General features: G+C 33.4%; 1 protein-coding gene across 1 annotated transcript; it reads left to right on the top strand.

Annotated features, from left to right (window-relative positions):
• The first annotated feature begins 4356 nt into the window (after positions 1-4356).
• On the top strand, positions 4357-13309 carry LOC141699909 (uncharacterized). The gene is made up of 17 exons (XM_074503714.1): positions 4357-4544; positions 4635-4724; positions 4846-4957; positions 5180-5207; positions 6775-6873; positions 7008-7077; positions 7163-7200; positions 7325-7399; positions 7474-7569; positions 9269-9332; positions 10185-10238; positions 10482-10567; positions 10655-10715; positions 10821-10885; positions 11041-11146; positions 11921-12009; positions 12927-13309. The coding sequence occupies exons 1-17, from the start codon at positions 4479-4481 to the stop codon at positions 13087-13089; spliced, it is 1362 nt and encodes a 453-aa protein (XP_074359815.1). The 5' UTR covers positions 4357-4478; the 3' UTR covers positions 13090-13309.
• Positions 13310-14733: the final 1424 nt, after the last annotated feature.

Below are 14733 nucleotides of genomic sequence, written 5' to 3'. Positions count from 1 at the left end.
TTTCGACTTCCTTGCTAAAGTTTCACATAAAAAAATAACCATGGGCTTTTCTTGACGTACAACGTCCGATAGGAACTGAATAGTCCAAGGGAGGCCCACCCCCAGCAGTTCCAACTGAGAATATTCATAATGATAGGCGGGTCTGCTTTGCAGAGCCAGCCATAATTTTGTTTTTTGAATTCAAGTTCTCTAGCTTACCTTCTTCAATCATGTCCGTATCTTCTGTACTGTTACTTTCTCCCAGCCCAACTTCTATGGTCTCTTCAATTCGACGTCTTTTTGGGTCCACAACTTGCAGCCCATTGTCTTCATTTGAATAAACATTTTCCTCCGTAGAAATATTATTTGAGATAATAGCATTATTATCTCCTAAATTTTCCCCCGTACCAGATGTGCCTCCAATCATTATCTTTTTTGAATTAACTGCCATATCCATTTTGTTACCTACTTTCATGGGAACAGGAATAATTACTGCGCTTTTTGTGGCAACAATCTCTCCCTCACTGTCAGTTGTCGTTGTTGCCGGAAAACTCACCGGATTTTTACCACCCTGTCTCAGCCATTTAGCTCCCCGTGGTTGAAGAGTCAACCTGGGAGCATGAAAGTGAGATGTTAGAAAAGTACCCTCAATTATTTTCATAGCGTGATTTTGAGGACACAATCCTAATAAGGGGGGGGGGGGAGAATGTAACGACCGAGAAATTACGCTTGTATTATATTTTAATAAAGGTGATTTATGTGTAATATTATGTGATAAAGTGTGTTGAGTCATAAAACCCTAATTGTCATGTGCTACGTGTTGTCTGTTATGATCGGAATGTGTTTCGAGTAGTTATCGAGTGTTTTATTATAAGTTATATGTTTTATACCAAAATCTGTACAGCCCAAACAGTGTTTTAAAAGCCCATATTTCAAACAAAATCATTGGCCCTATTTTGCCAAGTATGGCCTATACCACATCGATATTCTGAACATCTAGACGTTTTACAAATTTACCTTTTTCGCGAAAAACGACTTTTCCGGGCCCCTTCGGGTGTCAAAAGCCCCACACAAAAATCACATTTTTATTTTTATATGATCATGAAATTATCAAACATCATTTTTCTTTGCATTTTTGTATTGTTCACAATTTTTGGGAATTTTTGGCATATATTTTGTATTTATTGTATATTTAAAAATTCATAATTAATACCCAAAAATTATAAAAATTGGGGCCAAATAATTTTATTAGATGTGTAATTAGACCCTTAATTTTATTTAGGGGTATTATTTTAGCTAGTATAAATAGCTGATTTATTATTAATTATTAATTATTAATTATAAAAAAATCAGAATATTCAAGAAATATTAGTGTTGGTGAAGAACAGGCCAGGAATTAAACCTTCGATTTGAACGTGATTCTGTTGCTCAAATCTTTTATGTAAGTAGTCAAATTGAAGCTTATGATCTCTACTTTCTATTCGTACCATCAATTTCATGTTTTATTGCTTAGATTTTTGATTCGTATTCTAGGGTTTATGTTCTGAATTAGGGGTTTTTGATTGCGGAATCGTTTGATTGTTTTGATGATTCGTATAGCTTATTCGTAGTCTTAGAAATGATCTGTATAGCTTATTTATAGTTTTGATTTCGTTTTCGTTAAATTATAGATGTTTTTGGTTGATGTTAGCTATTGAGAATGATTGTAGAACTCTGTAGCTTCGATTTGGTGAGATTTTGTTAAGTTTTTTGTGAGGAACGATTTTCCGATGAAGTTCATCGGAGAAGATCGGGATTTAGCCGGAGATGGAGATGGGACGGTGACTCGACGGAGGTGATGCGGCGGAAAGGTTGCTGCAGCCGTGGGGGATTGAATGGCACCAAAAATCAGAAGAAATGACGTCCTGGGAGCATGAAACGGACTCGTCGGAAAACTCGTCTGGTAACCGGAGTTGCTGCAGAATCCGGCGGGTCGACCCGTGTTCTTGAAGACCCGATTACTGACCCGTTAACCCAGAGCCATGACCCGATTTTAATCTTGATTGTTACTAAACTGATTTCTAAAAATTGTTTCTGTAATTTCTAATTTATTTTTAATTTATAAAAATCAGAAAATCAATTTTTATTATTTAGTAGATCAAATAAAAATCAGATTAAAAATCTGATTATTTATTTATTTAATTAATTATTTATCTATTTAATTATTTATTAATTATTAATTAATTAATTAATAAATGAGATTAAATAATTAGATCGAATAATTCGATTAGTGGTTCTATAATTAATCGAATTAATGCGAGTAACTCGTAGTTATTCGAGTTGTGTTTCGAGAATTTGGAAATTGGCGTTCGAGTATCGATTCATTTATTTGTGCGATCAGATTCGTAATAGTTATACGTAGCGATTAATCGATTAATTAATTATAAGTAATCGATTTAATCAGATAATTTGTAATAAATTGTAATTAATTCTCAAAATTAGGGGATAATTATTTTAAATATAATAATTTTTAATTAATTATTTAAAAATATAATTAAGGTTTAATTAATTATGATTATTTATTTATAATTGATTTTTAATTAATTAAATCTTGTTTATTATGTAACAAATACCGTCTATCCAATTTGAGTGAAACGAAGACCCTTAAACTCAGAAAAATGACCTGATTCCATTAAAAATAATTATAAATCATAATTTCTTTCGAAAGCGAGTCGGCTTATGATAATTATTTATTTATTGACCCTATTTGTGATAAAAACGAGTCTAATAAATCCCAAAAAATTAGGAATCGAGCCAAATAGTGTCTGTTAATGCGAATATAAGTCTAGTATCGATTCTAAAAATAATTGTAAGTCTAAAATTAATTATGTGCTTTATGTGCTATGTGATTTACGTGATTATGTGAACTCTATGTGTTATATAATTATATGCGAGTCGGATAGAACCGTATGGGTAGACGATTAGGGTTACGTGGTATCAACCTGAGATTGCGTATGAAGTAAGTCATCTAAACAAGTATCTTTCCTTGATAGATTCAGTACCAGCAAGGCGAATCAAGCCAGAGATAGAAGGTTGTGAATCATTCAAGGTGAAGTGCATACCAGGCAAGTTTTTCCCCTATTCTAAGTTCAGAATAGTGAATTACATCCAACTTTTCATAATAATTACACCTTGATAATTCTTGTTCACAAACACTGATACACAGTTATTGATCATTTGTTTATATTTCATTTCGATTCTTGATTTCTCCTAATTCATTGAATCCTCTATTTATATTCCAATACTTATACCCTTATTTACATATACTCTGATATATCCTGATGTTGGGATACATCGAAAGCATACCGATTGTCCCGGATGCTAAGCATCCTGATGTTGGGATACTCTGATATATTCGGACTGGATGGTTATGATACGGGCCGGGTATGAACTGGACCCTTGATTATTAGGCCATAGTTGCCTGGGTATTCCATATGTTGGTTGGGTCAATGCAGTTGGGTATATATCCGCACTGTATCCTGACTGATCAGCAGGTTATAGTGCATATGTTGGTTCTTGTTTCTAGTCTCGTTCATTTGACACTCGCCAGTTATGGCATTCATTGTTCTTTACAGAAACAGATGGTTGTTCGAACCAGCAAATTACCGGTTCATTTATTCTTTCTCTTTACACTATATATACATATTGTTGCAGGCTTGTTGAGCAATTTTTGGCTCACCCCTATTATTGTTGTTCACCTTGTTTTCAGTTAAGGTTGACAATGAAACTCATCAGAACCCGAGTAGTTAAGAAGCAAGTCAAGCTGCGGGACCCTCTAATTCCAAGAATGTTTGTCCCTATCCCAGAAGAGAGCTTTGAGTTGTCAGAACAGGTGTAGCAGGATAAGTGATAGTTGTAGTTTGAATAAAAGATGTTTAGTTTAAAATTTGAATAGAAAAATGGTTTGTAATTAAAAGAGTACATGAGACTGGCTGTGTAGAATTGTTGTAATAAAGTTGGTTTGTCGTTCTTGTTTTCAATCCTTAACCTCGAAAAGATCTTGAGTAGTATCTTGAGTAGTTGTAGTTCGGGGTAATTATTTATTTATATTATGCTTGTACAGGTTCATTAAGTAGTTAGTATTAATAATGACCCAAATTTATACCCCGGATTTGGAGGGTGTTATAGTTGGTATGTATTGATACCATTAAATGTTTTCATTCATTATTTTAATATTTAAATTTTTGCCACCTATCAACTTCAATTTGGGCCGAATCATGCTTTAATGCACAAACTATCTTTTTCAAGTCCACGGGCCTCTACCAGCCAAGCCCATTCATTATACATCATCGTCTCTTTCATCAACTAACTTTTCCACAGCCTTTACATCCCTAACGTTTACTCTTATTTCCCCTAATAAAAAAAGAAAAGAAAAAAGTGGGGTTTAATAAGTTGCAACTTATAAGTTGTAACTTATAAGCAGCTTCTTCGCCTAGGGTTTATCATTCACCTTCTTCACAATGAAAGTGAAAGTCATATCACGTTCTACTGATGAATTCACTCGCGAGCGAAGCAAGGACCTCCAGGTATGCATACATATATACACGTATACATATATGTAATTTCTAATTTAATGTTTAATTGTTTGAATTGATTTTAATTTTATGTGTTTTTAGAGAGTGTTTCACAACTTCGATCCAAATTTGAGAACTCAAGAGAAGGCGGTTGAGTATGTTAGAGCTCTTAATGCTGCGAAATTAGAGAAGGTAATTATTATTTTTTTACATTTTTTTAAAATTAATTAGATAGATTTTGTGTTTTTTTAGGTTTAGGTGAGTTGTTTGATGTTTATGAGAAATGTCGTGGTGTTTGGTTTGGGATAATTAGGTGTTTGCTAGGCCGTTTATCGGAGCGTTGGATGGACATATTGATGCTGTGACGTGTATGGCTAAAAATCCTAATAATTTGAAAGGAATAGTTTCCGGTTCTGCTGATGGAGGTATATTTGTTTGTTTTGGTTTTTATAGTTGAGATTGATTTTTAGCTGCCTGTAGTTTTACCGAAAATAATGAAATTGGTGAATATTCCGTAGTTGTAGCTGTTAGAGGAAGCTTGTTAAGTCTACTTTCGTTTATAAATTAGCTATATTGTGTGTGGATCATACAATTTGAAAACACGAAGTAGATGAATTAATGTAGATTTTGGTTTTGTTTTGCCGCAGATATTCGTCTCTGGGATCTGGCTACAAGGTATTTTGACATTTTCCCCTACTTGGAACTCCTCAAAAATATTTATGTAGAGAAGGAAAGCCATTATAAATCGACTAATCTCTATATTTCATTATCGAAGTTTATTTTCAAGTTGATAATAATATGGTTAGGATGCATCATTCTAATTATAGTTCATTCTCATTGTCCTGAGTCAACAGAATCAACGCACTAATTTTTTTTTTTACTTTAGTTGATCGACGAAAGCACTTCATATTTTCAGTTGACTTTGTAATTAAGTGTTGTACAATTCTAACACTAAAAGCACTTGCAACGTTAACTTCGTAATTATGTGTCTATGACTAAAAGGTCTTGAAAAGTTAACTTTGTTTTGTCTACTCTCTTCTATTTTGATTTCTTTCTTTCTTTCACCAGATTAAAGATAAATGCTCTTACATTCCAACACTGTGTGAATCTTCTTTATAATCTCTAAACTGTAATGGTAAAAGATTTTTAAGTGGAAGATGAGGTTGAGTTAGTATATAATAAGGATACATCATGGACTTGATATTGTAGGAATAGATTACTGTTATTACCCTGATTTTCAGTGATTTCGAGGGTCTAACGATACCATTGGCTTATTGGCTGTCGTGTCCGTGTCAGCTAGTTAGGAACACTAACTTTTATGGTTTCTGTAAATAGTACATGTTTTGTAGTAATGTGTAGACAGTAGACACCTGAATGAAATATCTGAACATCCATGCAGAACATTCGATTTTCTGTTTCTTTCGCTCTAATTAGTTGAATCGTCTTTCAGAAGCATCTTTTTGTTAGTTATCCTGGGATAGTAGGATCTGGCCCAGTGTTGTTAAACGCGAGATGCGCACTGAAGCGCAAAGGATTCCTGGAGCATAAGCGAGAAGCACGCTTTTTGAAAAAAATGCAATAGCTTGAAAAAATGCATAACAATAAATTTGACATGTAATGAGCAAATTAGATTGCCATAAAATATGTTAATAATATCCAGATTCAAGTTTAGGGCAAAAACATTAAGTCTTTGTAATAAAATAAATATAGAGGATCAACTAAAAGTTCCATAAAGTAGTACTGGACTTCTTAATAGTTAATAACTTGACAAAAACTAAGGATCATCACTAACATAACTTGCGCTTCTTGCATCTCGTTTAAGCACAGAAGCACACCAAAAAGCGTGCTTCAGGAAACTTGCATCGCATAATTGAATCGAAGCGCTTCAGCCTCGCATCGCATCGCTTCTCGCTTAAGCGAGCGCTTAAGCGCGCTTTTAACAACACTGATCTGGCCTATTTTTTGCACAAAATGTATTTAACATAACTATGTGCATCATCACCGTATAAATTTAACCTTATATGTTCCATATATCATATAACCATTTACCGTAGTTGTATAAAGTTTTGTATGATACGCTCAGTAACCAACTTAATATGATGTGGATGCTGGTTATAGCTGCTTATCTAATATGCAAGGGCTTCATGGAATTTTGGCAACAAGCCGTGATGTGGTTACATTGATGATCGAATACAGTTCCTCCTGACAAAATTCTTTCTTCTGTTGTTTTTAATAAATTCAGACGAACGGTTTGTCAGTTTCCTGGTCACCAGGGTTCAGTACAGGGTGTGACAGTGTCTACAGATGGACGGATACTTGTATCATGCGGAAGCGATTCAAGGTAAGCTCGAACTTTTAGAGGCTGAGGGCATGAAAGTAAACTCTTTTTTCTTTTAATAATATACAGTTGTTATTGTATTGCATTACTCTGTGTATTTCTATAGTTAACTTGTTTGTATTATTTATGTATTTCAGTGTCAAACTCTGGAGTATTCCTGATGATACTGTTATGGATACTGAAGGCTCTTCGAGTGACTCTCCCAAGGTTGATGTCACTTTTTTTTGTGCTTAATATTAGAAGTAATTAAGCATAGAAGCCTTAGTTCTGAAACCGTGTTCTATAATTGCAGCCATTGGCAGATTATGTCCGAACAAATCCAAATTTTAGGTAATATGTTACTTTATATTCACGGAGGAAAATTTGTTATACTCTGTATATATTTGTCATTTAAAATCTTACCTGTTTGTCTTGTTGGAGTTCTATCTCTTGATGCCATTTTTTTGTCTTAAAGGGCTGTTGATCATCAATGGGATGGTAACCTCTTTGCAACAGCTGGTGCTCAAGTGGATATATGGGACCATAATAGGTTTGCACTCCCTTTTTTTTCAGGTATGATTGCCTCACATGAGAGCTCAAATTTGTAATCTGTGATTCATACAGGTCTCAGCCAGTGAACAGTTTCGAATGGGGAATAGATACCGTGGTATCAGTTCGGTTCAATCCTGGTGAACCAAATATATTAGCGACATCAGCTAGGTATGTGCAGTCTTTAAAGTTGTAGAAACCATTAGGATTGCTAATTTCTGGAATTAGTTACTATTATGCATAACATTCTTTCCCGATACTATCCGAGTCCGGAGAAACATGTGTTATGCACCATTACATCTAAAGGTGTTTGGTCGTGTATCTATACTTCGAGTCATGAAATAGGTAAACAATATGTGAAAAAATGTTAAAAATAACAATTTTTTGGTGCAAATGGCTCAAAATACCCATTCTGGAAGTGGATGGCTGAAAATACCGTTTTGGATACGCATTTGTCATTTGGGTATCGTGTTTTGTACTAGATACGCATTTGTTAAATGGGTATCCAATTTATTTTTTTTATTTTTTTTAAGATACGCATTTGGCAAATACGTATCTCAATGGTAATACCCAAACTACAAATGCGTATCTTTAGTAATTTCTTAGATACCCAATTCTCAAATGCGTATTACACTTACCCAATTACAAAATGCGTATCCAAAACGGTATTTTCAACCATGTATTTTGAAAATGGGTATTTTCAGCCATTGCACCCCAAAAATGGGTATTTTTAAACATCACCCACAATATGTTGGCATGCTAGATCCTATGTACCTCACTAGATATTTGTGGACCTTGACTGTTCATTTAGAACGTTGAATTCTACTTCATCGACTTGGCATATTGGCATCTTATTTCTTATAATAAATTTGGACAGTCAGTTGATCCCAGTAAGAGCCTGTTTTATGCATTTAAATGAATATAAATACAGTTGATTTTGACAAACACCACTTATTTTCTCACTATTATTAATGTTCCGAGTCCTATAAGTTTATGTGTCCACTTTAGTTCAGCATGTACCACAATATTATGCTAGGATTATGCTTCTGTTTATAAGGTTGTGTCAGTATTTAAGTTATTAGTTCTATGTGTTCTTTTGACTTGGAATATCTCCCCCCTCTCTATATATGAATACTTTTATTTTGACATCGGTAGTACAATTCAATGGATGCTTACACTAAGTCTTCAGAAATGCCATTTGCCAATCATTTACCTTTACCCAACTGATAACAGTCTTTAGATTTTCACTATACTAATGTATTTAGCAATCTTTTGGCAACATTCTAAAGTAATTTTGTCTCAATTAAGTTCGCCAATTATAACAGTGAAGTTATATTAAGGATGTGATTGCGTTTGTGATGTAGTTTTTCCTTTGAACCTGGGTCAAAATTGAATTCTGTTGTCAAAGTCACATATTGTTACAGAAAATGTTAATGCTTGCTAATTGCTATAGTATTCTCCAGCGCACTACTTTTGCGAAATGTAAATTTTCTCCTCTCCCATCTCTATTCCTCTGCACAAACCTTTAAATTCATCAGTTAATACCACTTGTATTGGTTTACTATGTGAAGTTCACTGGTAGTTCTTGCACGATCCTTTTTTCAAATTTTCTACCGCATCTTAGGTTTCTAGTGTATTTTGGATTGCTCCTATAGGAGAAGTTCTGGATTAGGGATGGATTAAAAGTATTGTTGTCACCTGCTAAAGGGACAAATGTTAGCATAATTTGATACCTGTAATCAACAAATGTAAATTTCTTAAGTGAATTGTACGGCTCTGCAAGTTGGTTCTGCTTTGGTATTGATATTAATGTGGTGTATTATGTTATCATACATTTAATAACTTGGTGCTCTGATCGTTCTCGTTGTAGTGATCGTAGCATAGCAGTATATGATTTGCGGATGTCATCACCAGCAAGAAAGCTTATCATGCAGGTAACTGCGGGATTCTAAAACATAGAACTAGTTCTACTACTTTTTCCTATAAAATATACTAAATGTCTGGAAAAAGTTGATGTATCCGCGCACAATTTTATTATGTACCTTGTAAAAATTTAGGTCTCACTTATTACTTAAGCATCTGGTTGTTTAAAATGCTAGTTACAATAGACCTAGGTGGTATCCAAATTGAGCAACAAATGGTGAAAGGCCTAGATATTCTTGATCTATTATCTGAAAATTATCAATATCTCCAAACATAAGAAATTTGTAACAATGTTGGCTCAAATGTGACTAGCTCTTGCTATGTAGCATGGATTTGTTGGTAGGACTGTACTGTTTTCTATTAAACTGGGTGGAAAAAACAAAATAAGGCAAGCCATTACTTGCGAAACCACTCCTAGGTCTAAGAATAAATGTCTCTGACTCTCAGTGCTCACCAAACAATAAGCTGGAACATCATGGAAAATCAATATGAAAAGGTTTACCAGTCAAAAAGATTACATGCGTGTTTAACAATATTTAGTAATTTTAGGTTAATCTGTTTGAACTATACCAGAAAATGAGTTGACTATAGTTGATTTAAAATTACTAATAAAATATTTTGGCTGGAAATTAGAATAATTGTTTTTCTTTTTAGTGGGAATTCAGTTTCCCTTGGCTTACAAGTATTTTTGCATATTTGTTGCAATATTTCTACCCTCATAATTGCACGCATGCTTTTTTTAAATACCGGAAAAAAGCTTTAGGGGTCAATTGTACTATATTTTTGTAAATCAAAGCTGCATGGTACAAGTACTTTTTTGCTTACTTTTGCAGATTCTGATCATTTTTATATTCTGCTTACAGACAAGGACCAATTCAATAGCTTGGAATCCAAGGGAACCAATGAATTTCACAGCTGTAAGTAAAATTATAATATAATTCTTTGACGGTGTCTCTATAAATGATTTTGCTTTGAAAGATATGTGATATATGTCAGAATTTAGATATACTGGACTACATGTTTAAGTCAGTTTCCACTCTAGTGGTAAATTAATAATCATCCAGTACGTAATCTTTTATTTCAGTACTGTTCTCTGCACTTGCACAATCTTTTCTATTCTGCTTAGTAAAACATCTAAATTTCAAATATTTAAATTTTAGGCAAATGAAGATTGCAATTGCTACAGCTATGACGCCAGAAAGTTGAATGAAGCCAAGTGTGTTCATAAAGATCATGTTTCTGCAGTGTAAGTTTTTATTCTTAAAACATGTTATATGTTTATTTCTAGAATTTGTTTTACAATCAGGAAATTATATCTTCTCATCTTTTGCAGGATGGATATTGATTACTCACCAACTGGTCGTGAATTCGTGACTGGATCATATGATAGAACAGTTAGTGACCTTTTATTTGATAATATAATTCATTCGTTTTTTATTCCTCTTGTTCTATTTCTTGAAGACTTATTGTAAATCTGAAAAATGTTATCCCTCATGTAGGTAAGGATATTCAATTATAATGCTGGTCACAGCAGGGAAATCTATCATACTAAGAGAATGCAGAGGTTCGCCTCTTGTTAAACCCTTAATGACTCCTTTTTAGCGGGAACATTAAGAGAATGCATTGTTAAGTAGTGAAATGCTTGTGGATTTTTGGATAATTTCTCATTTACCACAGCAGTTGATCAACTGCTTGCTGACATGACTTGTTTGTAAACAGGGTATTTTGTGTAAAGTTCAGTAGTGATGCAACATATGTGATTTCCGGAAGTGATGATACTAACCTTCGACTTTGGAAGGCTAACGCATCTGAACAATTGGGAGTTGTAAGACTCTTCACTTGACGATATCATACTATTCATTTCACTATTAGTGTAGCAAGATTCTGTCATTTGCATATCTAAAGATTGTATATATTTATGAGTATGTTTTACATGCTTTATGTCCACATGGGTGCTTGGTTTTTACATGCGTTATATTCTCATCACATTGCTTACCAAAACTTTTCCTAACGTTTGTTGGATTTTGTGACTTCTTTCTTTTTCTGGTTCTGAGTTTGGAAGTGACCCCTGCCTATTCTGTCTTGAAAAATTGTTGTAATCCCTTTACTGCTTCAATAGTGTTGCTTTTACCAAGTTATTTGAGACAATCAGTCTAGACAAAGAAAATTCTTATATATGTGGCTCTGTAACAGTGTGGACGTTTACATTAGTTAATTGATTTGCTTATAGAGAAAAGTATGAAAGGGATCACAAGTTATTTTATTAGAATTTTGAAAATGGTTGTGAACTTGCCATTTTCTAAAGATAAAGCTTCTTAAACTGTTGTTTGGCTCTTATAAGCAGTGCTTATCAGGGTACAAGATGAAATTAAGCTGTCACTTTTGGCAGAAGGGGAAGTGTTTTTTTTCCTGGTTGAGTTGATTTAGGGTGTACTGGGAAGTGGGAACCAATAAACAAGAATGAAATTTTATTTTGGGTCCTAGAAGTACTGAATTCATTAAGTTGTTAGAACTGCTTCAGATTGTCCCTACCATGTTCTTTCAAGTCTATTAATCCTGTGGGTTAAACAATATATGTCTAAATCCTACCATATTGCAGCTTCTGCCTAGGGAACGTAAACAGCACGAGTATCGTGAGGCTGTTAAGAATCGTTACAAGCACCTTCCTGAAGTGAAGCGTATAGTGAGGTAAATTTTAAGCTTAATCTGAACTCATTGTTTGCCTTCAAAACTTTATTACTTTATCCTTGCCCGCTTGTATATGTTCCGCTTATGCTTGATTTTAATTATTTTATGATGATAACAAGTAGGGTTTAAACTCAATCTAGTATCATGATTTAAAATAAAAATATAAACAAGATGTCAAGAGGAGGGGTGAAGTATTAAACTTGGAAATTTGTTTTGAGCTTGTTGATTTTGTGACATATTGGTCAGTAGTGGGAATAGGAATTCTAATAGGAATTCAACACAGACATCTGCAGATAGGTATAGAGTTTTCCGAAAAAACCTGCTAGTGGAGGACAGTAGTGGGACTAGGAATGCAATATAAACATTGGTTTGCAACTTTGCATGAATGGCTACGGCCCAGCTTACAAGTGTGCAAGTGGCTGGATTCTTAGAAACCTTACCTTCTCTATTTTGAATCCATGTGTCATATATATTAGCATTACAAATAGTCAAATACACGCGTTTTTATGTGGTCTCCGATCTTTCTATGCAATGCAATTGTGATCTAGCATCTTGTGCTCAAAATTAATTCTTACATTTCTCTTGAGATGCCTCTTACCGCGTTGATCTCCCCCTTCTTTTCTTTCTTTCTGTTTCCTCATAATTTAATTGTTATAAGTGTTTGCCTTGAGTAGTCACTAGTCACATAAGTACATAACATTTGTTCGTGTACAGTTGCTGTAAGTGATTATATTTTCGCATTTATGACTGCTCAGAAAGTTGGTGCATTTTTTTTACTTGCATTTTGTATTAATATCAAAATCTAAACAAGAATAAAGGATTTCAGTCTCTATTTGCTTGGAAACTGTGGAATACTGGTTGCGGGTATAATCCACATGTAAATTGACATTTGTTCATTTTTTGAACTAATTGTGCAGGCATAGACATTTACCGAAACCGATATACAAGGCATCAGCTCTTAGAAGAACTATGCAAGATGCGGAGAGGAGAAAAGAAGATAGAAGAAGAGCACACAGTGCCCCAGGAAGCATGCCTAAAGAGTCTGTGCGCAAGAGAAGAATTATTAAAGAAATCGAATGAATATCTGCTGTGGACGGAAGACTTTTACGTGAGTAGACCTTATAAAATCCATGGTTTAACCTGGGTTTTGATGTACAACGGTGCTATTTAAAATTTTGGTTGAGTAGAGCCCGGCCAAAAAACATTGTCGGATATAATTTAACTTTGTATCTTTGAAATTAAATTTTGATGTAATCTTGTAACAAATGTTTTACTGCTTAAAAACACAACTTTATATTTTTTTTTAAGTTTTAGAAAGTTACATGAGTCCTAATTAACTTTTAATGTTGTCACCACTCCCAACTAAATCTATCAAGCTGTAAGCAGTGAAAACCTGCAAACGCTAAAATGTGAAAGCTCAACTAGGGTATTTTCAATTTGGATCCAAATTACCCGCCCAAACCAATCTAGAATCCAGGTTCTTGGTTCAAACGAAAGTCACAAATTATAATATGGACCGGATTGGGTTGTCATGTTTTCTCTCAAACATAGATACAAACCAGATTAGTTACCTACCGGGCCGATACCGATTATATTATAATTGTTTTTCAAAAAGTTTTTTTAAAATAGCTTAATTTGAATAATATATATTAATACAATATTTTTATTACATACTAATGAGAAAACTTAAAAAATGATATTATCCAAACTACAAATATTGATTATCAATTTTTTATTAAATAAAAAAATATTATAAATAATATTTTTTTAACTAAAATTAATTTTAAATAAGATAAAATTAGTAAAGAAAATGAAACTATTAAAAGTTATTAATTTAAGAATATAAAAATGAGAAATTAGTAAAGAGAAGTGAGAAATGGGTAAGAGAGATAATTAGTGGAGATTGTAAATGAAAGAAAGAGATTGAAAGTAAATTAAATGACGAGGGAATTGTTAGTAGAAGATAATATCAACAAAATTAATGAGAGTTTGACGCATAGTATTTGATAATGTAAGCGCTTAAAAGGAGATTTTGACACATAATATATGATTATGTCAGCTATACTTTATTTTAGTATAATGTAGATATGTGATACATATATTTGCACCCATATTATCATGCTTTCTTGTTCCTCTAAATCAAATTGCTGCGATGATGTGGATTAGGGCTGTAAATTGATCCGGATTATCCGATATCTTGGCTTATATTCGGCTCGAAAATATGATACATGTCTCATATCCGTTTGATAAATCCGTTTGATAAATGATTCACATTTGGCTGAAAAATTAAGCTCAGATAAAATATGATCACGGATATAAGCACTCATATACCCGCTCAAATTATATCTCATATTATTTTCTATAAAATGATTCTACCCGAATATCCAAATATGATACATGGCTCATATTCGATTCGATCTCATATGTAGAATATATTTTCAACCATTATATTTGTAAATAAATAATCATTTTATAATTTTTTATATCTTATATAAGTTTTATATCTTAGAAAATGAAAATATGGTACTGACTCATATTCGGTTTGGATCCGGTCTTCATATATCCGGGATCAGTTTGTATTCGAATAATATGATCACGGATCCAAACCTGAACACACTAAAATACAATATTTGAGTATAAGGGTGTCTGTTTCTAACAGATCATTTTACTGCCCTAGCGGTGATGGCCTCCCGTCCTCTCACTCACTCCTTAGCTATTAACTCG

The sequence above is a fragment of the Apium graveolens genome, unplaced genomic scaffold, assembly GCF_009905375.1.
Source record: "Apium graveolens cultivar Ventura unplaced genomic scaffold, ASM990537v1 ctg1477, whole genome shotgun sequence".
Classification (NCBI taxonomy): Eukaryota; Viridiplantae; Streptophyta; class Magnoliopsida; order Apiales; family Apiaceae; genus Apium; species Apium graveolens.
This window is presented reverse-complemented; position numbering and strand designations above follow the sequence as displayed.